Source organism: Zalophus californianus, chromosome 4 (assembly GCF_009762305.2).
Source record: "Zalophus californianus isolate mZalCal1 chromosome 4, mZalCal1.pri.v2, whole genome shotgun sequence".
NCBI classification, from domain to species: Eukaryota; Metazoa; Chordata; class Mammalia; order Carnivora; family Otariidae; genus Zalophus; species Zalophus californianus.
In genome coordinates this window covers 34,304,595-34,332,412 of record NC_045598.1, presented here as the reverse complement: position 1 = coordinate 34,332,412, position 27,818 = coordinate 34,304,595, and the positions used below count along the sequence as shown (strand labels likewise).

Sequence of the window (27,818 nt, the reverse complement as noted above, 5' to 3'; positions counted from 1 at the left end):
ACACACAGAATGGATGCAGCCCAATCCCGAGGCATCCCAGCCTAACTGGGGAAGTGCACGGTCACCCACCTATCCTTTGTGCGTCCATCCATGCAACTACGGTCCGGGTGTACCAAGCACCTCACAAAGATACGCCAGCATTGGCTAGGTGCTAGGGAGACCAAGAAGGTCAGAACAGGGGATTAGATACTCTGTACCTGAAAACCCCTATGAATTAATCATTTCAATTAAATCCTTACACTAACCCAGTGAGGTAGGCATATTGGTGTCCTCATCTTACAGATGAAACTGGGCTCAGAGTGGTTCAAGAGCTTGCCCCAAATCACAAAGAGAGTAAATGGCAATCCGGGATTCGAACCAGCCAGGCCTGGCTCCAAGCCCGTGCTCTTAATAAATTGATAATTATTACAGTTGGTTATAGTACGACGAGATCATTGGTGACAGAGGGAGAAAATTCACAGGAAGCATCAAGGAAGAGATCATGAATTTTGTGTAGGGAAGAGGTGGCCTTTGAGTTTTCCCAGGTGAGCAGCAAGGAAAGGGCAGTGCGGGCACAGATAAGAAGCCCATGCCAAGGCAGAGGGGAATGGAGGGTTTGCCTGTGGCAGAAGGATAGGAGATAATGCGGGAGGGAAGTCTGATCACGGAAGGCTTTGCACACCAGGCTGCAGAGCATCTTTGCCAGGCCACTGCCTCCTGCTGTAACTCAACCATCCTCTGCTCTGTAGCAGAAGCCTTTCCGGGCCCTCCTTGTCCCTCGAACCTGGCAGGAACTGCCTGTGCCAGCCAAATCAAAGGCTTTATGTTTAAACCCACAATCCCATCCTCTCTGGGCCCCTGCAAACAGTACATGCTCCAAGAGTCTGCTGACAGACTGAGGCCAGAGGCCCCAAGGAGTCCTCCAACTGACACAGAACGGAGCGGGTGACCCTTCGAAGTTGGACCCCAGCTCCCAGAGACATCTCTCCCACAGAGTTAAGGCGCCTTCTCATTCTACTCACAGTTTAGAGTCCAGCTTCAGGAGGAAACCCAACCGATCATACTCTGAAAAAGAAAAGCAGGAAATGTCACTGAAGTCAAGCCACTGTTGACACTAGCAGATTGCATTCCCCAGACACAGAACATGGGGACAGACAACCGCTCAAGGAACAGAGCCAAATACATAAGCCACGACTAAATCTAAGTCACAGAACTCCTGCTGAACACCTGTTTTTATGAAGGACCAGATTCAATGCCAGGTGTTTCCCAGACCCTCTGGGCCCCCAGTCCTATGCTGGCATGTAACTGCCTTCCTGTTTAAATGTGGTACTTGACTGAAATTTACTTAAAACACAAAACCAGACCCCTGGAGAAGTAACAGGGCCAGAAGCAATCTGCCTCCTCTAAGCTCAAATCATAATTTTTGCTGAAGCAGCCGTGTTCACTACGGAGTGAAGGTGTGGCAGCCCAGGGGTCTTCAAATCCATGGCAATGAACCCATCCTCTTCATGACAACCACAAAGAGCTGACAGATCTGATTACATAAAGAGTAGGAAATTGAAAATGAAGTCTAAAAATAAGTTGTAAGATGTTTATGACAAATGATAAATCATGAATAGGTTAAGTTCTTTACATCTTTCCTCATTCTAAAATGAAGTTGAAGCGGTTTTACAAAGTTGTATGAAGTACACGATTTTTTAAAAAGAAGGTATCTGGGACCAAAGGGGGAAATAAGCATAAGAAAAATAATAAAATACAGCCAGGATAAGAATACCCAAACCGGATGACCTATAAGGTCCTATGTGCTCGCTGGAGGAAGATTATAGATTTACCCCCAAGATTTCTCACAGCTGAAGCTAAATGCAAAGCACTGATAAAATGGTTTCCAGTGTTCATAAAATAAACCAGGAGAATCACAGCTATTCCTGCTACCAAGACTTGAGAAGTGTCATAAGATTATTTCTTATATCTTTGTTCAAGGATTGCAAAGTGTGTGTGTGCGTAAAGAGTGACCACATCAAAATAAGGCAGCCTATGAATGCAGTTCCCAGTCAGGCTGGCTTCACCTGAGGATAAAACAGAATACCAAGACCAAACAACTAATGGAAAAGACCATGCAGCAAGGCTTTTGAGGAACTCAGGCTTTAATAAGCAATGATGGGCCAAGAGGAGGAAGTTACACATCCTGACAAGTACCTCGCAGGAGTCATTCTGCAAGGCTGAGTAAAGTCCAGATTTGAACTCTTTCTTAAGCAGCAGAGCTGCAGTGAGAGTAATTCCTCTTCTTATAATTGAAGATACCAGCTAGAACACACAGCCCAACAGAAGCTTGCCTCTCAGGAGAATACTCTTGGGCAGTCAAAGCCTTTCCTCAAAATAATTCTGCTTTTGCTCTAACTCAGATAAATGGATAGGAGACTTTGCTTAATATATCAGGAACCTATAAAAGTCAGTAAGAAAAAAAATGTTTCAATTTTAAAAATAAACTGAAAACAAAATTTGCAAAAAGGGTTAGTTTCAAAGGTTAATACTCTTCCAGCAATCCTATTTATCATTCCATAAAAAAAGAAAATCTCATTAACTTGCCCACACCTGTTGCTTTTCCCCCATGTGCTCATAACCTTGGGGCAACTAGCCTGCTACTGCTCCTCAGACCCAGGCTAGGATGCCCTTGGACATACAATGAATCCACGCTTTGGCTGGTTCCTTCCAGAGACACCAGAGAATATTTTCCCCTTGTTGCAAACTCAGATGTCAGGGCCACGCAAGAACATAACACAAATAAGGGAAGGAGGGGGAATGTGATACTCTCCCATAGTAACTCATACTACTGATTTTAGTTGCATTAAAAACAAATCCTGTTGAAATGTCTTTTTTTCACCATGCATTTTTGTACAGTGGCCATAATGATATATCTATGGATTATTTTCCAGTGGCATCTTAAGTTTTGTTTTACACATGCATATACTAATTGCATATTAAATAGATAAGAACACTTTGCATTTCTAAAGAAATTCCCTTGATGGCTCTCTTGGACGGTCATTTTCTCTCTTTTCTTAAGAGACATGAGTACCAGAGATATTTCATTTTACTCTGTAATTTAAGGAAAGGTAACTGTGTGAGCCCAACAGTGATAAATGGCAACTGACACTGCCTTCGGGTCACAGAGCCAAGAGGGAGTGGAGCCCATCTGGAGACTCCATGCCTTGTCGAAGGGGGAGCGTCCACCAGCGCCAGCTAACAAAGGCAGTCAGTGATGCAGGCCCAACGTTGCCACGTTCTGGCTTTTTTTTTTAAGCCAAGAATCTGGATCTTTGAACGTAAATCTTCTCAATGTGTAACTATTAGCAACAGATTCAAGAAAAATGTAAAGATCATGGGAATTACCCAAAATACGTCCATGGGCAGGATTCAGCCAGTGGGCTCACGGTCTATAAACTCTGTCCTAGGCTGGCAGCCCATGAGGACTGGACACGCTTCTCTTTCATGGCTGCACACAGTAGATGCTCCATAAATATTTGCTGACTGTTATTACCAGGATTATTTGGTCACGATGGTCATATATCCAGATCAAATTAGTCTAACAGGATGCTAAAAAGAGTATTTCAGGGGTGCCTGGGTGGCTCAGTGGGTGAAATGTCTGACCCTTGATTGTGGCTTGGGTTGTGATCTCAGGGTCATGAGATCCTGCTGGGAGTCAGGCTCTGCACTGGGCGTGGAGCCTGCTTAGGATTCTCTGTCTCCCTCTGCCCCCTCTCCCCCATTGCTTGCTCACTCGCTCACTCTCTCTAAAAAAGAGTATTTCAGCCAAGCCTCTGGGATGATAAATTTCAGACACTAAAGTAAGGTTCTAGACTGAGATGTAAATTTTCAAGGGAAATATCTGAAAGCTTGTTACATAATTCGAAAGGCCCTCCCTACATCAGATATAAAAGTAACTGGCTATGAGCAATTAAGGAGGGAGAATTTGAACAGCTTCCCTGGAGAGAGCAGTGCTATGGACTCCATTTCACTTAAGGGGCAGGATGGGTAGTACTTGTCTCTCCCTCACGCCTGGTGAGGGAAGCTTCACTTTGACCCTTAAAGAGTGGGGAACGTGGTGGACTTCGGGTGCCTGACTTGCACCTGACCAGTGTAAAGGACACAAGTTGGGCTGGATGGAAGGAGAGATGCATTAGAACTGGCCTGCACCCCTAGAATTTGTTGTAGAAAAGGATGTATCAATGAGCTGGTGTGGGTTTGTTTTAGGTCCCTTCCAAAACACCTGTCCAGAGGGTGGCCAGGGCCGCAGCAGAGAGCAATGGGGGCAGACACCGAGTCCCAGCAGCTGCAGAAAGATTGACAAGGTTCTGGCGAGTGCATTGCCCCCATCAGGGGAACTGCACAGCAGAGGTCCCTCGTTGGAGGGGGTCTCCAAATGCCTACCAGAGCACCCCACAAACGTTAGCTTTAAACACTCAACAGCTGAGACAGTGCTCACGGGATCTTAGGTCTTTTCTGCTCCCATTCTCTCTCTCCCTTCCCCACCGATTCCAGAGAGGTCAGAAACTGCAGGCAGCATCTGGGGAGGACTGCGAGAAGGCCAAGGAGGGCACATCCCCTTCCCAGGGTCAGGCACCTGCTGGTACGAAGCTCTGAGTGCAGGAAGGGGAGGTCACTGTAGCTTTGAATGAATTGAAAGCTATGGCTGTTACATAGGGCTGGATACTCTAATTTTGGAATTGGTGACGCAATGTGACCATGGGATTTTTATTATCTCAGTGGTATCAAAAAATTCTCTGGACCTCCCACACTGAAAACACTTTAAGGGGACACGGGGAGACAAAATGAAGCCGGCTTTGATTATTCCCTGATGTCTCTTGAATGTTCAATACACTGGTTGTACTAATTTAGGCAAAAAGGGCAATTTAATGGTTCACACAATCAAAGTGTGGAAAGGGCCAGGGTGCAGAGGGCTTCAGGGACCACAGAAAGTGACTGGAACACCACTGGGCCTCCCTGAGCCATTACTCTCCCCGACCGGCTTCCTTCCTGTCAGAAAACATGCTGCCAGCAACTTTCAGGCACACATCGCCTCTGAAAACGGACAGAGACTCCATCTCTCTGCTCCTAATGGCAAAACTCCCGGGACAGGGCCTGGTGTGCATCCGTTCCTCACGCCTGCTCTCATCACCGTGACAGGAGACAAGGATTATACAAGATCACGATTCCCACATGACACATGTGGTTAGGAGCATTTACCAGAAGAAGAAATGTGCTGTCCTGAACAAATGCAGGCTCTCGGGAACAGCAGGACGTCTTCGGAAAACTCAGAGCTAGCTGAATCTCCCGGGTACACTAGGTATGGCCACAGACTACCTGAAATGGGCCACTGTTAAAATGGGCAGTGGCCTTTTTTCTCTCATCCTCATTCTGCTGTGGGATTTTTTTCTCCCCTCACCAATCTTCTTTTAAAATCTTTCTCATAATGCTCTCTGGCTCACCTCCCTCTACTCCCAGCAGCCCTGAAACCTGGCTCTGCCGTGTGAGACCTCGCTTTTCCTGCAGCTCTCAAGGGGAGGCTTTCCTCCCAAACGCCAACTTCAGACATGAGGAGGGAAGTACTGATGATGTGCTGTGGCGCTGTTTTTATCACCTATCTTGTGTTTGGGGCTTACTGAGCTTCTTGGATCTATCGGTTTATGGTTTTAATCAAATCTAAAGAATTTCTGGCCATTATTTCTCCAAAAAATTTTTTGCTCTCCCCTCTCTTCAGGGGAGTTCCAATGACACAAGTATTAGGCTGCTGGACATTCTACCACTCATTGATGCTCTATTCATTTTTTTTCCCCCAGTAATTTTGTTCTCTGTATTTTGTTCTAGATAATTCCTATTGAAATATCTTCTAGTTCACCACTCTTATCTTCTGCAGTGTCTAATCGTTTACCAGTTCAGTATAGTTTTCATCTCAAACACTATTTCTCATCTCTAAATTTTTTTTTATATCTTATATATCTTCCCGTAATATTCTGATTTTCTTCTACCTCCTTGAAGATAGGGAATATGTTTCAATGTCTTTGCCTACTAATTCTATTGTTTGTTATCACTAGGCCTATTTCTATTGGTTGTTTCTCCTCATTAGGGATTGTTTTTTCATGCTTTTCTGAATTGCCTGGTCATTCTTTATATATTTATATATTTTTTAAGCTTTTAATTTTAAGGTTATTTTTAGATTTTATTTATTTTCAGAGAGAGAGAGGGAGTGCGCACAAGCAGGGGGAGGGGCAGAGGCAGAGGAAGAAGCAGGCTCCCCACTGAGCAGGGAGCCCGACATGGTCCTTGATCCCAGGACCCTGGGATCATGACCTGAGCCGAAAGCAGACGCTTAACTGACTGAGCCAGCCCGGCACCCTTAAGTTTTTTATTTTAATTCCAGTATAGCTAACATACAGTGTTGTATTAGTTTCAGGTGAGCCTGGTCATTCTTGATTGGATGCCAGCCATGTGAATGTTACTTTGTTGGGTGCAAGATATTTGTGCATTCCTTAAGTTATTTTTGAGATGCAGTTAAATTACTTAGAAAGTTTGATCCTTTCAAGGCTTGCTTTTAAGCTTTGTGGGGTTAAGATCAGAGCAAAGTGGACTTTAGTCTCAGTCTTCAGTCTGAGCTTTTCCTCTCCTGAGGTCCAGACTTGTATACCCAGCTGTCTGCTGGACATGTCTGCCTCCTACAGACACCTGAAATTCAGGCTGCCCCACACAGGTTTCTTTCACCACTCTCGCACGTGCAGAACCTGGTTCTTCTCCTGTAGTCCCTGCCTTAATGAATGGTACCACTATTCACCCAGCTGCCGAGCTTGAAACCTGAGAGAATTCCTTGATCCCTATTTCCTTATTTAATTACCAGGTCCTTTCTTTTAAAGTTTTTACTTAAATTCCAGTTAGTTAACAGAGTGTAATATTAGTTTCAGGTGTACAATTTAGTGATTCAACACTTACATCATCCGGTGCTCAACCTAACAAGTGCACTCCTCAATCGCCGTCACCTATTTCCCCCATCCCCCACCCACCTCCCCTCTGATAACCAGTTTGTTCTCTATAGTTAAGAGTCTGTTTCTTGGTTTGCCTCTCTCTTTCTTTTTTCCTCTTGGCTCATTTGTTTTGTTTCTTAAATTCCACACACAAATGAAATCATATGGTATTTGTCTTTCTCTAACTGACTTATTTCACTTACCATAACACTCTCTAGCTCTATCCACGTCCTTGCAAATGGCAAGCTTTCATCCTTTTTATGGCTGAGTAATATTCCATTGTATATATACCACATCTTCTTTATCCATTCATCTGTCGATGGACACCTAGGCTATTTCCATAATTTGGCTATTGTAGATAATGCTGCTATAAACACTGGGGTGCATGAATTACCATGTTCTTTAAATTTCATCTTCTAAATGGATCTCAAATCCACTTACTTTTGTCCGTTTTTACTATCCCTGATTAAGAAGCCAGCTTCACCTCTCATTTGGATTACCTGCTTCCTGTCTTATCCCTCTCTAACAGATTCTTCCTGATGTGACCAGAGCTATCTTTCTATAGGACAAATATGGTCATGTCATATCTGCTTAACACGCCCCTCTCTGTCAAATAAATAAATAAAATCTTTAAAAAAAAAATAACTGCCGGGGCGCCTGGGTGGCTCAGTCGTTAAGCGTCTGCCTTCAGCTCAGGTCACGATCCCAGGGTCCTGGGATCAAGCCCCGCATTGGGCTCCCTGCTCCGAGGGGAAGCCTGCTTCTCCCTCTCCCTCTCCCCCTGCTTGTGTTCCCTCTCTCGCTGTCTCTCTCTCTCTGTCAAATAAGTAAATAAAATCTTAAAAAATAATAATAATAACTGCCTAAAACCTCTGAATGCCCTCTATTGTTCTAAGAATGAATCTTAGTCTCTTGGTTCATAAGGTCCATCAGGATCTGACCTATAGCAACCACTCCAACCTTACTTTTGGAGTCCCTGCACCACCCCCACTCTGCCCCTGCCAAATTCTATGCTCTGGCCAGACTGAGCTACTTTATTTTCCTCCAAAATATCTTTAACATCTCTAGGTCAGCCTTCATACCTGCTTCTCCCTTCACTTAAAATATTATTCCCAACCCCTTTCCACATTGGGTTGTTCTCTGCACATTACTCCTGAATGACCCATGGTCACCTCAAACTCGAAATGCTGCAAATCAGACTTATCTGCACCCTGTCCCCCAGCCCTGTTTTTTGTTTTGTTTGCTAGTACCATTACCATTCAGTCCTCCAAGAAAGACATGTTTGGTGCACCGTCTCTCATTTCTAAATACAGATCCTCCTCCCTACATTGGCGGTCACTGCTTTTGCTGGATCGGCACTGTTGCTTAGGCCATGCGGCAAGCTCTTCATCTGTCTGTACCTGTCCTCCCGGCCTCACCTTCCGCCACTCCCCTTTGGGCAGCTTTTCTGCTTGAGAGCTACTGCAGACAATGTTTCCTCTATTTGCAATGCCCTCACTCACCCTGCTGACTTGGCAAACACCCACTCATCCTTCAAGATACAGTTGTCAAAGCAAAATCTAACAGGTACTTCGGTTAGCACTACAAGGACCTTCATGGCTTGGCCCTTACCTACCTTTCCATCTCCAACTGCACTATCTTCCCCACTGAGCTCTCTGCTCAGGCCATTCCGGCCTTCTTTCTGTTCCTTGAATAAGCCATGAGCTGTCTCAACATAAGACTTTTTTTGAGAAGCAGTGTTTTTCTGTCTGAAATGTGTCCTCTTTACTTGGTTAATTCCCGCTTATCCTTTAGACCCTAGTGCAAATGTACTCTTTCCAAAGAGCATGCGTTGACCCTCTCGCCTAGGTTGTGCCCCCTCTTTCACGCTCCTCTAACACAGTATTAGAGCATTAACAATCATTTGTCCTCATGGCACTTCTGTCCTCCTTTGGAAACAAGCCCCTTGAATTTCTTTTAAGGAACTGCCCTTCTTCTCCTACAGGCAAGTGGTGAGACTGTCAACAGGATTTGCCTGCCCAGAGCAGAGGCACTTGACAAAAGCTAGGTTAGTTAGTTGGACTCTTTCCCTCTTAAGCTGAGTGGCGCCAGGGAGTAAAACAGGGTGCTGAAGAAATGGACTGTTTGTTGTAATCTAGCTTCCTGGCACTGCCCTTCATGTTCTTTCCGAGGGCCAGCTGTGTGACATTTAATTTGGTTCTATGGGTACCCATGACCTTCCAGTAAATTCCTTTTTCTTTAAGTTAGCCGGGTTCAGTTTCTGTTGCTTGCAGTTAAACAATCCTAACTATATATATCTTGTATAGGGTCTGGCACAGAGGTTGGTATTCCATCAATGTGCTAAACAAATGGAAGAATGAACGGAGTGACCAGATGACCAAAAGAGCCTAATGAGTAGCCCTAAGACCTGGATTCTCTGTCTCCTTCCTCTCTGTCACTAGTCTGGCCACCTTTTACAGCGCTTCCGGCCCACCCAGATGATTACGTCATAGTCACCTGCCCTGGCTCTTCTTAGGCACTCCTCCCCCATTTCGGTTTCTGGCTTTTACTTTGGGGTTCCCTTTTGAGGACTCTACATTCATCCAGGCAATTCCCTCCTGTCATTTATAAAAGCCTAAAACTTAACTTTCTCCACAAAGACTTCCTGAGGCTCCTGAGTGACTAACACCATTTCCAGAGCAGCCAGAGATCGGATCTGACCAGCACTGCGCTCTCACATTCAGAAGCTGGTTACTGGTGGTCTGATCTGTGCCCTGTTCCTCATGGAGTTCCCAGACTAGCAGGAAAGCTGAAGTCTGATCTTTAGGAAATGGAAACTAGAATAGAAAGCAATCAGGGAGGCAGAGGCATAATGCTCTGGGACACAGGAGCAGAGTGTCTTACTATCAGGTGCAGGCAAGGCTGTAGATCCCAGAACATCTCACAGTATACAAATGTGTTTCTGAGGTTGCATGTGAATGCAGCTTAGACAACAGAAATGCTATTTTGAGTGTACCAACTCTTCAGGGTTGATTTGCATCTGGGGAAGCTGGCAGTAAAGCCTGGGTCTCACTGGCAGTCCACTGATGCCAAATCTGTGGTAAGCACAGAAGACTCTGGGACTCGCAAGTCAGCCGTGCACAACGTAGGCTGATGTGCATATGCAGTCCCCCCCGCCCCCGCCCAGTGCCTGAAGGTGTTCTCTCCTCAGGTGTCAAAGCAGCAAGCCCACAGCTATGCAGTGAAGGAGAAATGTTTAGTCTGGTGGTTTGGGCTTTCTGCCTTAGCCAGGCTGCAAAGCTCAGCATTATAAAAATCCCCGACCAAGGAGCACACGTGTCCTCTGCCTGGCTCCAGGTGGGAAGTGGCATGGATAATGCAAATCTCTGCTCTTCTCCTCCCACACCTGTACCATGTCAGACCCATGAATGCACGCAGTGCTTTTTCAGATGCCTACAGCCTTTGAAATTAACCATTAACTCTTCCATTGCCATTCCAAAGGACCAAGTCAGTGTTCTGAGCTCACGCGAACTCCTAGAAGGTTCAGACACTGGACATAAACAAAAGGGGGCTATGCACTAAAGTGTGTATGCACCTGGTGATGAAACCTCTCTCTCTGTAAGACAAAATTAACAAAACTACAAGGAGAAATATACGCGTCTCCTGTCATCATAATGGGAAACACAAGAACCCCTGAAAAACCAGGCTCACAGAATCCGTGAAAATTCAAAAGACTTGAACAGAACAATTAATAAATTTGAACCGATATACAGAGTACCTTACACCCAACGAGTGGAGAATGCACTTTCTTTTCAAGCATATATGGAACATTTATGAAAACTGACCACCTCTGAGGCATAAACCCTGATATAAAAAATTATGAACACTGAAATAAGCTCAAGCTTTTCACTTAAAAATTTGAAAATGCCTATTTGTGTTCAACATTTAATATATTTCATAATACTTCGTATTTCATTTTGTTCATAATTCTGTAAAGAAAATTATAAATGCTCTCACAATGCCCGATTTAGATAACCCTAAGTGCCCTCCTGTTTATTTTAGCATGGTGTACGAACAGAATCATTCTCAACCTCTGCTGTCACGTGTAAACAGCCAGGAACACCGCACTACACAGCGAGATCCTATTCTAGGATGAAGGGAGACCTCCCTCAAGCCAAGTATCCTACTCTAGCCTCATTATTAGGCCACAGAGGCCCAGAATGGAATTTCTGGAACACAGGTGCACATTGTGAGCCAACTGTGCTACTGGCATTTTTGGTCTCCAGTGACCCACTTCCCTTTTTCATTCTAAAGAACAACCACAAAATCTCATCAGCTGTCCCTATAATCTGCACACAGTAGATGTTTAGTAACTAATGGCTGCTGATGACATCGGTGAACATTTCCCACGAAGAGGAACAGTTTGAAGAATACTACTGGGGTATATAAAGTTTATGGGATAAAGATATGGATGTCATTCCTTCGGAAAATTACAGTGCTTCATATTAGAATGCACACAAGCCAGCCAGACAGGACAGGCCAACAGGCAAGAAAACGCCAACCACATTAAGGAAGAAGCTCTGCAGCCAGATCTTCTCTAAAGCGGTTGTCTTTGGCTCCAATCTCTGAGCTATGATGAATTGCTAAGTGCAAAGGGCTGAGGGGTAAATGGAACAAGGATCTATCTTAACCGAAACAGGTCTCTCATTTCCGAAGGAATGGCACTGCACAGTCTCCAAAAACAGTCATAAGCTATATTAAACAGAAGTAATATAGGTCATAGCTTGGGTGAAGGAGAAAGTTGGCAACAGTTGCAAATGGACTGTCAGACACAGCAGGCAAAGGGAGAAAGTGAGGGGAACAACTGTTTATCGAGCACCTACTGCATACTCACGCTACTCCCAGTACTTTTACCTACACTCTCTATTTAATCCTTAAGCCCCTACAGGGCAGGCACTATCTCCATTCTACAGATGAGGGAACAGAGGCTTAGAGAGCAGAGAGAACATGTTCAAGACGCCCAACCAGTAAGTGGACCAGCTGAACCAACCCAAGTCTGACTCTGAAGCTTCTTTTCTTTAAATTATGCCACGCTGACTCTCAGAGGCTGTAAGAACTGCAGACCCGCATATGAAGAGAGTAGCTGCTGGGAGGGCAATTATCTATTCCCGCCACCCCTCTGCCCCAGGGTGATGTCAAAAGGCCCCAGCCAGGCCCCCACATGAATCATGGGAGTCAGCAACAGCCCAGAGGGGCTGGCCAAAATGCAAACAGCTCCCACATCATCTCAAGTCAGGGAAATAAATCATAATGGAGGATCAATTAATCAAAGACCAACTAAAATAGGAAAAGCAATATTATAAAATAAACACAGAAAAATGCACGACCTAGACTAAATTAAGTGACCCAGTAAAATAACTCAGAAGTTCACAAACTGAAATCCAGTCTTAAATGGGTGCACACTGGTGTGGGGGAAGGGAGAGGCCTCACAAGAAGCTCCTGATAAGTTGTGGTCCCCTGTGACTTGGTACCCTCCGTCCCAGCACAGCATAGCTCTTCTCCAGCGTGACATACCTGGGGCCAACGGAAAGTGGAACCTCATTGGGAGGCTGGCACCCCAGCCCAGCCAGCGCTGGCAAACGCGTCATGCACCTATTTCTCCTCTGTCCTGGGAAAATAGCCATGCCCTGAGCAGGGCATGCAGGGAATTCAATTCTATTCTAGCAAGTGTGTCCAGACCATGCCAGGGCATCTTGCATGAAGCTGCAGGAGAATTCTGGCAGACGACATGACAAAAGAGGGGATAAGACATAGCAAAAATGGCTCACTCTGTAGTTGGTACCTTAAACTGCATGGAGCTTACCACCTCGTAGGGCAGATAAATACAAATAATTACCAAGCAATTATTATATAAAATAAGACAGAGTCCCTGTCTCCAAAAAAAATTAATTTTCTTTTTTCCCAGCTGTAGGATTAACACATGCTATTTATTAACCATAAAATAAGTTTTTTTTATTTGGATTTTTAAAGAATGAAGTTAAGAATCATTTGAAATTCCCATTATCTAAAGTTAATTGCTGTAAACATTTTGGTGAAAATCTTCCCAGAAATCTCTCTTTCCATAAATACATGTGTGAATGTGCATATATAAGTTTACTTACTCACGGCCTCAATATACATGCTCTTTGTTCCTGTTTTGCTCACTCACCAATATCAACATCTTCTGTGTCAATAAAAATAAAATAAAAATGTAATTTTATTTTTTTATCTTTATTTTTTAATTTTTTTATCTTTATTTTTTCGGTGCAAAAAAGGTAGTTTTATTAAGGCACAGACCCAGGACCTGTGGGCAGGAAGAGCTGCACTGGGGTTGTCTACATCATCATTTTTAATGGCTATACAGTATTGCACCATATGGATGTGCCATTTTTTTATGTAATCCTTAAGTACCCATTGCATGATGGACATCACCATTTCTATTTTTCTACTCTTCACTCAACAAATATTCACTGAGCACCTATTATATGCCAGCTACTGTTCTCTAAGTTCCAGGGACACAGTGATGAACAAGACAGGCAAGGTCCCCGGGCAAATTCTACTGGGGGAGACTGACAGTAAGCAAGTAAACAGCAGATAATTTGAAGGAAGGATAAGTGCTAAGAAATAAAGACATACCTTCTTAGAGAAGGACTAGCTGTCAAGAGAATGGACTACTTTAGGTGCAGTGGTCCAAGAAGGCCTTCCTGCAGAGAGCACATCTGAACACAGACCTGGGATTATCACAGTAAGAGTGAAGCATTCTAGGATGAGGAGACACTGAGCACAAAGGCCCTGACACAGGAAGGGGCCTGGCCTATTCACGGACTTGCAGGAAGGCCAATGTGGCTTGAGGGCAGTGAGGGACAAAATGGACTAACACACAAGTGTTGAGATGATTCCAGAGAAACTGGAGTGGGAGCCGGCAAGTCGGACTCTGTACGTCATGGAGTTTGGATTTTATTTTAAGTGCACCGTGAAGTCAATGGAGAGCTTTCAGCGGGAACAAGATATGATCTGACTTATATTTTAAAAGATCACTCTGGCTACAGTGTGGAGAATGGACTACCGGGAGGTGACAAATGAGCAGAGAGACCAGTAGATGTTTCCTTACCCAGGGGAGAGAAGATGGTACCTTGGACAGAGCTGCTAGAAAAAAGTGGTTGCCAGGTCTGTGGCTTGAACACTTTGGGGGACGGGGACAAAAAAATGGGAGAGGAACCACTTTGAGTGCACAGATCCCACACACATTCCATTAGATTTACATGTAAGTATTTTGGTTTGGGAGGGGCTGCTGTTAATTTTTTTTTAATTTTTAATTTTTAATTATTCATTACTAGTATATAGAAATATAATTAATTTTTTATGTTTTGACCTTATATCCCATCATCTTGCTAAACTCAATTATTAGTTCTAGGAGGGTTTTTTTTTTTTTGTAGATTCCTTGAGATTTTCTATGTGGGCAATCATGTCACCTATGAGAAGGGTCAGTTTTACGCCTTCCTTTCCAATCTATATTCTCATTGCTCCTTTTTCTTGCCCTACTGCACTGGCTAGGACTTGCAGGAGTGGTTCCTGATCTCACAGGGAGAGCAGTTTCTCACCATGAAGTATGCTGTTTGCTGTGGGTTGTTTGGAGATGCCGCCTATCCAGTTGAAGAAGTTCCCTTCTAAGTTTACTGAGAGTTTTTATCAGCAGTAGATGTTGAATTTTTGTCAAATACTTTTTCTTCACCAATTAACAGATAAACCCCACGTGGGCACCAAATCTGGGGAGGTTTAGCCATTATTCCTTTGTGTGTCTCTTCTGCACTGCCACTATTCCTCTTCTTCTGGGTTTCAACAGCAGACAGTAACCTTCTGGTATTGCCCCACACATCACTGAGGCTCTGCTCGACTTTTTAACTTTTTTCTTTTGTTGTTCACACTGGATAATTCCTATTGCTTTCCTTTCAAGGTCATTGATTCTTTCCTCTTTGTCTCTATCTTGATATTGAGTCCATTCAGTTGGGTTTTTAAAAATTTCAGTATTGTATTTTTTTATTTCCATTTGGTTCTTTTTTTATCTTTTTAATATCTTCTTTTTTTTGCAGGGGAGGGCCTAACAGTTTCTATCTTTTTTTATTTCAATGCTGTTTGCTCTTATTTTGCGGAGCATTTTTATAATAGCTACTTTAAAGTCATTATCAGATTATTCCAACATCTGTGTCGAGATGTTCCTGGTTCTTCACATGATAAGTAATTCTGGATTATACCTTGGATATTTTGAATATGAAGTTATGAAACTTTAGGTCTTGCTTAAATCCAGTGGAGAGAGGCGCCTGGGTGGCTCAGTCAGTTAAGCGTCTGAGTCTTCATTTCAGCTCAGGTCATGATCTCAGGGTCCTGGGATCGAGCCCCGTGTCAGACTCTGCGCTTAGCAGGGAGTCTGCTTGAGGATTCTCTCTCTCCCTCTGCCCCTCCCCCTGCTCACACTCACCCTCTCTCTCTAAAATAAATAAATCTTTAAAAATAAATAAATAAATAAATCCAGTAGAGAATGTTGACATTTTTGTTCTACCAGACTCTCAACCAGGTTGGATTTAGGTGACAAGTTCTGACCAGCCTTCCATGGGCTGTGGTTTCAATGTCAGTTCCAGTTCCAAAGCCTACCTAGGTGTGTCCTCTGTGGGCGCCACCCACTGTCCAGTCTTGGACTCAGGCAGTGGTCTATCTTTCAGATCAGTTCTCAAAGTCTTTGGTATGTCGGTTAGAATCCAACACATGCATGCACAGCTCAGGGGTTATAATGCCCATAAGGTTTTAAGTAACTTTCCGGAATCACTTTCCTGAATTCTTCCCTCTGTTTTCTCCTTGCACCATCCAGTTCACTAGGCTTCCCCTTCTTGGTTCTCTGGCCTCAAAGCTGGGAACTTAGTTACCACATTCTGCCACACACTTCTCAAACTGTACCCAAATCCAACCAGCAGGAAGGTGGAGGGAAAAAAAGCAACGAATTTCACCCCACCCTCCTGGGATTACACGTCCTCTGATCAGAGAGGAAGGCTTCCCTCCTTCAGTTTTAGGTGCGTGAAGACCCCATGCTGCCACTGACACCACCACCACCACCACCACTACTGTGGGACTGCCTGGGGACTAAGGCACGAGAGAACACAGGAAAAGACAACCCCTGGAAGACGTCCCCTCTGCCTGAGCCTTAGAGCCCCTTTCCCACCCCAGAGCCCTAACTAGAGGTCTTCTGAAATTCCCTCTGGCTGTGCCCTGATGTGCACTGCTTGAGTCTAGGACATGGGACACCAGGGGAAAAATGAGAAATTCATTGCCAGTGTGGCAGCACTCTTAATTCTAGTCTTTTTCCCCAATCTGTCTGCTACCATTCATATTTCTGAGTCCTCAAATAGCTGCTAAATGCACCTGTCCAGGCCTTTAGCTGCATCCAATGACAGAGATTCTTGTACATGTATCTCGTACACATATCCTGGTACATATAGAAGCATCCATTTATGTAGGGAATATAGCTATGAGAGGAAAAGCCAGGTCATGAGGTATGTGTATATTCAAATTTTACTAGATACTACATGGTCTTTTTAAAGGGGCTGTAACCAACTTACCCTCTGGCCAGTAAAGACTCAGAGTTTCCACTGTACCACATCCTCACCAACACCGGAATAGCAAGCTTTTCAAGTTTTGCCATTTTAGTAGAGATGCAGTGGTATCTCACTGTAATCCTAATTTGCCTTTCCCTAGGTAGCAATGCAAAATGCAATCGAACACCTTTTCATAAGTTTATTGGCCATCTGGATTTCCCCTTTTGTGAAGTGCCTACCTAGGCCTTTTTGCTTATTTCGATACAGGGTTGTTTCTTTATTCCTATTGATTTCTGTAGTTCTTCATTCTGGAAACATGCCCCTTGTTGGGTGGTTGTATTATAAATATATCTTTTTTGCAATCTGGATTGCTTTTATCACTCTGTTAATGGCATCTTTTTGATTAATGAGGAGTTCTTAACTTTAATGTAATAAAATTGATCAATCTTTTCCTATAAAAGTAGACACAACTTTTGTGTCTATTTAAAAACTTTCTCTCTGTCCACTCCCTTACACTGATCTCTCTTGTCTCAGCACTTGGGTGGAGTACATCTCAACCATACGCGGTATGAGAGAGCAAGATAACAAGGGAGACAGTATGAGCTGCAGAGGCGGACAGATCTGAGTGGCCCCAGACAGGTTACTTTACCCTTCAGAGCATCAGTTTCTTTTATCTACAATCAAAGATACACCATCCACCTTGCAAAACATGTCTAAAGCACCTACCACGGTGTTGGCACATAGGAAGCCCTTAGTAAACAGGCACAGTCGTGACTGCATCCTCTGAACTCATCTTTCCCTCATCCACAACTGCCTGAACCTAACAGCTGCTTTGTGAACCGTCAATCTACTGCATTCAAGGACAGCAAAATGGATTGACTGCCCTCAGCAGGCCAGCCAAGCCTCCCTGTTACTCACAAGCAGCACCCACCATTACAAGAACCACCAGCTTCAACTAAAAATGCAGGCTTAATGCCCAGAGGTGCTCTTCTCACACAGTAAAGCCATCCTGGGGCTCCCACACCAACGTAATGGCAGCAAGTTGAAGACTCGAAGTGACGTCTCTTTCTGCTCACCGCCAACAGCACAGTGATGTGGAGCAGGGAGACTGCCTCTGACCTGGGAGAGCCAAGCTCCATCAAGCCGGAGGGATTTGGTATCCAAGGAGTGGGCATGTCAGTCTGTGTGTCCTATGCTGAGACACGGGGAAGAGGGGGCATCTGTGGCCTGGCACATGGGTTGGTACAAGTGCACAGTAAGTGCGCGTCCTGGGGCAGGGGTGTATTTGAGTATATGGGGCGTGTGTGCAAACATGCAACAGTGCATGTTCTCAGGAGGCTGTCATACTCTCATCAGCCTGACACTTTGCTGGGGAGCCCTGATGATTATCTTCTCTAGCATCCCCAGAGCTTGGGGTCTCTCAATGCCCTATGCCCCACTCTCTGGGCCAGGATATGTGCTCAGAAAACACATACCCTTTATATGAGCCTGGAACACTCTGAATGAGGAGAGAGCATCTACCCAAACTCCTCCAGTGCCCACTTTTAAAGCAACTGGCAAAGTCTTCTGGATGTTGCACCCCCTTTCTAGGCCATGAGCCCCCAGAAAAGCTTCTGAAGACTTTCCCACCGTTCTGAGATATTCCACTGCCCTCCCCAGATACTCCCCCCCGCAACCTCACCAGGCTCCACTTCAAATATGGCCAAGTGCTGAGCGCTGAAAGGATAGAGAGGGAGGGATTGGTACCTGAGCCTAGTGTTTGTCCAGCGGAGTCAAAGGAAAGAACCACTGAATCTGCAACACAAGAGGACAAGTTCATTTCTTTCTCCTTCTTAGAGTAAAAAAAAAAAAACAACAAAAAACAAGCTCCCACCAACTCTGCCCAAACCCTCCCCCAAGGGAAATTCAACTGGATTGGAACACTCAGCTGCACAGACAACATCCACAGGTCCATGCCCACCCGCCCACTGGGCCAAGGAGGCCCTGCCGAGCCTAGCCCCAAGCCTTCTGCCACCGGGAAGAACATCGCAGGGCAGAGACAGGCCCCAAATTTTTCAGAGGCATTTCCTGCCAAATTAGGGGACATGCTTTTTTTCCCCCCTTCTTAAAATGAAAATAAAATTAAAGCAATACAACAGAAAACTTCTCTCCTGCATCTGGTTAAAGGCACTAACATTTCCCTTTGACTTCTCCCTTTCTTTTCCTATTCATATACCCAACTGTTTATTATTTCTTCTCCCAAAGGGCTTAAAGTGGCCTACAGGAATTTACAGTACACACTGGAACTTAAAAATGAAGAAGTCAAGAAAGGAAGTATATAGTCAGGGGAATGTTAGTACACAAAATGCATGCCATGAGAACCAGAGGTAGAATCAAGAAGGCCAGAGCTCCCAAACCGCCAAAGGAAAGGAGAAAATGAACAGTTACAAGATTTAGTGCCCATGGTGCATTCACTCATTCAACCATTCAGTAAATATTTATTGGGCATGATATTATACTCTAACTTTGAGATATAGCAGCAAACAAAAAAGCACGGTCTCCTCACGGATCTCCCTGCCATCAGCCTAAGAGACAAAAAAAGTTACCAAACAACAAAGCATCCAACTAAAAACTGACTAAGTAAAAAAGAGTGCTGTGAACATTCCCATTAAGAACCAGACCAAGGGGGCACCAGGACGGCTCTGTCAGTGAAGCATCCAACTCTTGATCTCAGCTCAGATCTCGATCTCGGGGTCATGAATTCGAGTTCTGCACTGGGCTCCACGCTGGGTGCGTAGTCTACTTAAAAAATAAAAAAAAAAAAAAAAAAAAAAAAAGAACCAGACCTAGTTAGGAAGGGGAGTGGGTGTTTGTTAGGGAAGGCTTCCCTAAAGAAGTGACACCTGAACTAAGAGCTGAAGGTAAGCAGGGGTTAAACCTAACAAGAATGGAATGAGCGTTCCAGGCAGAGAGATGGCCATGTGTGGAGACTTGAAGCTCGATGGAGTGGGATGCTTCCAAGTGGCTAAAAGACCAAAATATAAAAGCAAATACTAAACAGTCATCAGGAGGAAATTTCTCTTGTGGGTCCCAACAATAAACGGGGGATGCTGTATGATGTTGCAGACTGTAACTTCTATGGCATTTCTATAATAAGTGAGTGTGAATCTGGTATGGCTATTTCTTCCAACACGAGCTTGTACAAAATGATGGCATAAAGCCAACGTATAGTTCAATAAAAATTATAAGGAACACTAAGATAATTTAAGGCCCAAGACAAGCCTGGATACCCCGGACTCCAAAGGTTCACTCACCACCAAGGAAAGCCAGCTGGATGCATATAGGACCAGGGTCTACAGCCCCACTCCCACCCCAGCATTATCCTTCCGATCTCAGGTTGATGTCATTTTCTCTTATTGCACAAGGAAATCCAACCCAATAGTTATCTTAACTGTAAGTAACATCTGTCCCCACTGCTGGACTATCAGTGCCACAAAGGCAGACACTGTACCTGCTTGATCCCCTGCTCCATTACCCACAGAATGCCTGGAACTCAATAGCCATTTGCTGAATAACAGTGCCTAGAGAAATGAATGGACCACAGATCCTTTTTTTTTTTTTTAAGATTTTATCTATTTATTTGACAGAGAGAGACATAGTGAAAGAGGGAACACAAGCGGGGGGGGAGTAGGAGAGGGAGAAGCAGGCTTCCTGCTGAGCAGGGAGCCCAATGCAGGACTCAATCCCAGGACCCCGGGACCATGACTTGAGCTGAAGGCAGACACTTAACGACTGAGCCACCCGGGCGCCCCACAGATCCTTTTTGATAAGGATCCAGAGGCAGATAGTCTGTACTGCCAGTTAAGGGCAGATACATATGCTTTGAAACCCACCAAGGAGATGACAGGGTTGATGTCTTTTTACAAAAATGTAGAAGCCCAGGAAGGACACTTGGTTGATATGACAGGTAACCATCCTACCTCTGTGAGACAAAACCAATGTCTAACTCTTACAAATTCTACTTCTTTATCAACATTTCACACATCTGTCTTCTCTCAATGCTACTGCCCTTCCAGAAGAGAACCCCTTATTTCTCTCTTTTTTAAAAAGAGCTTTATTGAGGTATAATTTACATACTATAAAATTCACTCATTTTAAATGTACAATTCAATGACTTTTTTAGAGAATTTACAGAGCTATGCAACTATCACCACATGCAATTTTTTGACATTTCCATCACTCTGGAAAGATCCCTCCATGCCCATTTACAGTCCCGCCCTGTTCCCACCTCCAGTGCCAGGCAACCACTGATTCACTTATGTCTCTATAAATTTGCTTTTCTGGACATCTGCCTACCCACTTTTGCTGGGGCTGTTCTATAGCCTCTAACCACGCCCCTGCCTCCCACGTGGCCTGTTTCCATCATCGTTTATACTGCTGACGATGTTTCTGAAAAGTATACCTCACTGTGCCTTTGCTCTTGATTAAAATTCTTCAGAGGCTTCCTGCAGCCTGTAAGATAAAGTCCAAGCTCTGACATTCCCTCATTTTCTCTCATTTGCCATTTTTAATATATCTCATGTTCCAAATGGGCCAAACTACCTCTATTTCCCCAGAGGTATACACCAGCATGTCTTCACTCATCCGACATACTGTGCTCATTGCCTATTTGCATGCAAAAAATCTCCCACTTTTCCATTAAGATTCCAATCAAGAATCCCCTCTTCTTTTTTCTTTTTTTAAAGGAGGCTCCACGTCCAGTGTGGAGTCCAATGCGGGGCTTGAACTCATGACCTGGAGATCAAGACCTGAGCTGAGATCAAGAGTCAGGACGCTCAGCCAACTGAGCCACCCAGGCGCCCCAATCATCCCCTCTTCCTGACGCCTTCTCTGGCCAGTTCTGCTCACCCTCTTCTTTAGGACATCACTATACTATTATGATGTTATTTCTCATAATGTTTGGTTACTTCTTTTTCTCTTATTAAGCATCTGAAATTCCCTGAGGACAAGAAACGTGTATTCATTCTGAGGTGGTGATGTCTCACTCAGTGACTGACACACAGACAGTGGTCAATGTGTTTCTTCAACAAAGGAATAAACCAGTAAATGTCCTTGCTTGCTTTCAAAGGTGATGTGATCTAAGTGGTATTTCAGAAGCTGGGGGGAAAAAAATCCATTCTGCATATAGATTCTCATTCAATTTAAGTCAACCTAACTGTCCCTTGACAGTGAAGCTTCAGGGGTTCAGGTGTGGCCTCCTCCTAGGAAAATAAAGGCATGTACACAAATCAGTGTAAGGGGAATAAGAAAAGTGGTCTCGAAGCTTCTAGGTTAGAGGCTGCAGCCACCTGGAGAAGATTAGGACCGGCTTCCTGAGGAGCTGACTGCCCAAACCAACAACAATAAAAATAGCATCTCGATTTTTTATTGCAGTTGACAAGTACCATTCCAATTGCAATTTACCTTCTTTGTACTCTCAAGCAGTCCTGAAATAATCTCTTTTAAACTTTTTAATATAAACCAAGGAAGAAAGGCTTAAAATTAAGTAAAAGACTAACTAAAACTTAATTGAGCCTAAAAGCAGCCAGATGAAATGCTAACAGTGGCTGTCTCTGGGTGAAAGAATTATAGGTAATGTTTCTACTCTGTGTTTTTGCAAAATTTGTAAGTGAACATGTATTACTTATAGTATCATCATCATCATAATTTTTTAAAAACTAAAAAAAAAAAAAAAGAACTCTTTAATCCACCTGTAGGATTTTAACCTCTAACTCACTGGTACCAACGCAAAAGGATGGAAGGTTCTTGATTGCCTTCATTTTTCACTGTACATACCAAAAAGCTGTTCAGCTTTTTCCTGTAGTTACTGAGGTCATCTTTTTATTTCATGCCACTTAAATATATCTCAGCTACATCAATTCCTGAAAAGACTAGGCTTTTTAAAATTATTATTCTTTTTCTCTTCCCTCTTCCCACCCCCACCCCACCCCACCCTACCCCCTGCCAAATATTATCAAATGCCGATTATGTGCCAGGCCCTGTGCCAGATACTAGAGGCAGGGGGCCGAATAAGAGCCAAGGAAGACAGACAAGTTAATTGACAACTAAAATAAAAATAAAGTGGATAAGCGCACATAAAGAGTAAGCAGGAAGCAGATGAGCACCTTACTGGAAGGAAAACGTCAGGGTCTGTCACAGATGTTACTTCCAGTGGTAGTGGACGGCTCCCAAGAGCACCAGTCTATACTGCTGAAGATGCGAGTGACAGGGTGGCAATTTCAGGAGGAAGTCAGTGACATATTCATGTTTTGCATAAGCTTTGATAGATTTTGCTTTGAGCATTAAAGGCACAGACTTGAGAATTAGTTTGGTCATTCGTTATTTGTGTTTATTCTAAAGGATGTAAGGTCATTTTAGTCATAAACCACTGTGACAGCTAAAGCGAAAACTCGGCATTCAACAAATCAAGAAGTTTGTTTTGCAAGAAACAGAGCAAGAATATCCAGGCTTCTCCCTGTCCGGCTAACAAATATGTCATTTTTATTTCGGGCAGCCCAGGCTCCAGCTGTTTCTGGCTCCCAGGCCAGAGGCAGCCATGTGGTGCGCTACACAAGTGACCAAACAGAATTCCAGACCAAGGTACAACAGAGCATTGCTGTGCACGACTTTGTTCAAGGAGGAAACCTAGAGTTTACTGGAAATCTTTTATTATGGTCAGATGTTTCCTGTGTCTGGTTTCTGAAGCAGATAAAAGGAATAGAAAAGGAGGAGGAAGAATGGGGCTTAGTCTTTCCAGTCGCTGAAGGGGCTTCCAAAACTCAAATTATGTGAACGAGCTGCATATTTGGGTACGAGGTAGCAGTCGCAGTACACATTCAACAAGTATCTTCTGCTATCTACCACGTGTAAGCCCTAGAGATGGAAGAATGAATTAAAAAAAAAATGGTCCCCTCAAGTAGCTTGCAAGCAGGTAAAATAAAAACACATATAAAGCTAAGCATTCAAAAGTTAACAGTCCTGTACTATACACTTGATATTTGCTGAGAGCAGATCTTAAAGGTTCTCACCACATGCACACACACACAAAGGTAACGAGGTGAGCCGATGGATGTGCTAACTTGCTTTATTGTGGTGATCATTTCACAAATACAGATGTATGTCAAATTATCACACCATACACCTTAAACTTACAATTATGTTGTCAATTATGTCTTAATAAAGTTGGGGATAAAAAGCTAAGCATAAGAGTAATGAAGGAGCTATCTCACTGTTTGTTAATTTAACAGATATTTATGAAGCAACTCCTACACACCAGACTTACAGATACAACAGTAAGAAAGAACAAGACTGTTCCTATTCTCAAGGAATTTATGTTTTAGGCAGGGAGATGAAAACAATGAGTAAACAAATGAGCAAAACAATTTCGGACAGTGGTAAGTGGTACGAGGAATGTTCAATGCTGTGACAGTAACCAAGGGTGAAGTACAGGCCATGCTGGATGGGGCGTTTCGGGAAGGCTTCTCTGAGGAGGTGACCTGTGGGCTGAGAACTGAAGACAGGAGCCAGCAAAGAGAAGATGAAGGAAAAAAAAGAGCTCTGGGCCAAAGGAAAAGCAAGTTCAGCAATCTTAGTACGTTTAAGAACCAGTGAGAAGGCCAGTGTTGCTGGAACGCAGAGCACTGAAAACACAAGGAGAATGGGAAATGAGGTCAGAGAGGAAGACAGGAACCAGATCCTTGGGAGGCCCTACGTAGGAGGCCATAGAAAAAGTCTGATTGTATTTCAATAGCTTCAGCCAGGGGAGTAACATGATCTGATTTATTTTTTAAATATAAACTTTGACTGCTATGTGGGAGCGAAATTGACTATTCTGGCAAGGGAGTAAAAGACAGATGAGGGCAGAGAGACTGAAGGCAGGGAGATCGATAAGGAGGAGAACGCTCGCTCCAGAGGAGAGGACACAGCAGCCTGAACCAAGGCAGTGGCAACAGGAAGAAAAAAAGGATGGATGCTAGAGATGTTCAAAAGGGAAACTTTACAGGACGAGTGACTAGTGGGACGAGAGTGAGAGATGAAGAAGGAGGAGGATTATATCTACATGTGGGGTTTGGGCAACTAGATGGTGACTGCTGCTTGACTGGCAGGGGCCTTCATCTAAACCCCATGACCCTGCCTCTCCTCTGGCCACTGACGACTGGACCACAGTGGGTACCTGACCCAGGGGCAGGCAGTCCACAGAGGGATCATCATCCATCTATGGGGCAGACAGTCTACCTTTGGGTGACCTGAACTGGGAAGTACAGAGAGCTGGGGAGATACAAGCAGACAAAGAAGAGCAAAGACTGGGAGGCCATGGGCCAGACTTGAGGCTGGGCCCTAGGGCCCACCTTCGAGGCACAGATCAGAGTGAAAGCCACAACTCTGCCACTGAGGGCAACAAGACACCTTAAAGAGCTGTCTTAAATCCAGAATGTTCTTCCAGTGCCGGTGTCTGTGGCATTCGACTATACCACGGATCACCTTTCCACTAGATCTCAGGGTTCCTTTGAGGCTTACCCTATAACTGAGATTCTCCTTTTCATGTGTCTTGCTATCACTGAGCCATCTGTAGTCTGGGTGGGCTCCCTTCCTCTACCTTCCGGTCCTCACCCTTTAATACCCTGGAGCACTCTCTGCCTTTCCAATGACTGGGTGTAACATGGGGATCTGACACCAGGCTGGACCTGCTCCAAGCACAACTCACCCCACAGGGTCTGACTCTCAGGGAAAGTAAAGGGCCCCACTTGGACCTTGGTCCTAAGAGGTGTCCTCTAATCTAGCTTTACAGAAGAGACTCAACTTGAGGGGTTTACTGGTCTATTAGCAGAGCTGATACTTTAATGGTCACGTGGCTGTTTCTTGTTCTAGATTCTCCATTGCCTAGATCCTGGGGGGAGGGTTCTGACTCCTAGTGTTAGCCCTTCAATTTCTTCCCTCTCTCCCCCATCCCAAACAAACAAAACCTGAGTAAATGGGATTCCTGAAGATACAGAGAAAAAAGGTCTGAGGACAGAAAATAAAACACAACCATGAATTTAGGGGAATGTGGAATATGGAAGAGAAATCAGTGAAATAATCAGAGACAGGAGTAGCAGGATAGAGGGAGCCAGAGGAGGTGAGAACTGGTTACAAGAAGGAATATTGAAATGTGGCAAGAGGTAGAAGAAAGTGATGGATAAAAAGATACAGCAGAATTATTCACTGGGAAGACATCTGTAACGTCAGTGGGAACCATTTCTGTACAATGATCAGATGGCAGACTCAGCTGTGAATCAATGCAGTAGACAGACTTATTTAAGAAGTTTCTTAGATTTATTTCATTAATTTAACTTATCAAACATATATAATAGGGTTTTTACTAAGCTTAAAAAACTGCAGGAAAAGATTAGACATGGTCCCTGACATGGACGAGTTTATGAACCATCCATCAGGAGGAGAATATAAAGAAGTTGCTATAGGAGTTCAGATGCAAGAGGGAGAGTTCTTGCTGGGAGAACCTACTAAGCCACGGAGACGATACTATTTGAGCTGGTTTGAGATGACCTTATAGGACAGGCTGTGCTGGTAGGGTGGGAACAGCTTAGGAGAGGCACTGAAGCATTGAAAGTGAGGGGTGTGTGGTTTCAGGAAGCTAAAATCATACCTAATTAATATATTAGGGTTTCTTTCAGGAGGTAAAAATGCATGTGACTAAAAGGGAACTCGTCAATACAATCTGTTTAGACTTTCAAAAAAGACTTTGACACATCAAAGACTATTTTTACAAAGTGAGTCACCATGAAATTGAGAAAGAAAGTGCTATATCATCCAGGAGACAAAAGGCAGTTGGCTAAGGATCAGGGGCAGGCCACCCCCTGGGGCATCAGCACCCATAGGGAGACCTGGCAGTCTGGGAATAGCTAGAATTCTACTACGCACTGCCCCCTGCGGGGGGGGGGGGGAGGGGGGAGGTTGGCATTGCTTACAAACGCACGTGCACAACAGAAGCAGCAGAACTAGGCATGTGCCGAAACTGAGTGAGGTGTCAGATGAGGTCTGGAACTGCAGGAAGACAGGAAAGCTTTAGTCCTAGTGCCCTCAAAAGAGGAAAGGGCTGGATTTGGTGCAGGAACTATAGTTTGCCACACTCTGATTTAAGGTACGCACATACCTGCACTCCCTTCCAAACCCCTCTAAGTGACATAAAAGGTTGTTGTAAAGCAGAAGGACACAAAGTCCAAGAAAACAAGAGTGGAGACACCAGCCGTAAAGGTTTTGAAGCTGGAAAGCAGGTAAACAAAAGGAACTGGCTCAGCAAACCTCCCACAAAGTTAATCCTATACTAGTAGTGGGGAAAGCTGACATATAACCTGAAATACCCCAGATAACTCCCCAAAGGCTCAACTGCTGAGCGCCCCAGGTACCAGTGGAAGTGGGAGAGCAAACAGTACTAAAAACAAGACACCATACTCTCAACTATGGGCTGAGGTCACAAGGCATTAGAAAAAAAGTATCCAATGTAAAGACAGAGACCAAAACAATTGGAAAATAAATGCAATGTGGAAAAACAGAAATACACATGAAGATGAAAACTTAGGGAAAAAAAATCATTAAAATCCTCAAAGAGAAGATACTTCATGACACAAGTAAAAGATGTCAATTTTTCAAAAAGGTACATCTAGTGAATAAAAAGAAAATAATAACTCTTGAAAATTAAAACAGGATAGCAGAAATGAAAAAAGATTGGAAAATAAGTCGAGGAAATCTCTCAGAACGTAGAGCAAATGACAGATGGAAAGTGGGAGAGAAAAAAATTCTTTTTAAATTAGAGGACCCGTTTAGGAGACATAACATCTGAATACAGGCATTCTAGGAAGAGAAAATAAGAAGAAAAATGGAAGGGAGAAAATATTCAAAGAAATAATTCAATAAAATTTCTCCATAATTAAAGGGCTTGAGTTTTTTTTAGCTTGAAGGGACCTCTGAGCACAATATGAAAATAACCCTCCCGGGCGCCTGGGTGGCTCAGTTGGTTAAGCGACTGCCTTCGGCTCAGGTCATGATCCTGGAGTCCCGCATCGGGCTCCCTGCTCAGCAGGGAGTCTGCTTCTCCCTCTGACCCTCCCCCATCTCATGCTCTCTCTATCTCATTCTCTCTCTCAAATAAATAAAATCTTTAAAAAAAAAAAAGAAAAGAACCTTCCACCAAGGTACAGCATCATGAAATTTC

General features: G+C 44.0%; 1 protein-coding gene across 4 annotated transcripts in view; it reads right to left on the bottom strand.

Annotated features, from left to right (window-relative positions):
- The window catches only part of ST3GAL3 (ST3 beta-galactoside alpha-2,3-sialyltransferase 3), a 179,707-nt gene that overhangs the window by 92,918 nt on the left and 58,971 nt on the right, over positions 1 to 27,818 (bottom strand). For 2 of the 4 annotated variants that reach the window (XM_027620586.2, XM_027620568.2), the window contains 2 exons: positions 18,338 to 18,385; positions 1,002 to 1,044 (listed from right to left, as the gene is read on the bottom strand). Coding sequence is in view for 2 of the 4 variants with exons in the window: in XM_027620568.2 (XP_027476369.1) it covers positions 1,002 to 1,044; positions 18,338 to 18,385 (91 nt within the window). In the remaining 2 variants the exon portion in view is untranslated. The remainder of the gene's footprint in view (positions 1 to 1,001; positions 1,045 to 18,337; positions 18,386 to 27,818) is intronic. The other 2 variants (XM_027620595.2, XM_027620576.2) reach the window with 1 other exon arrangement.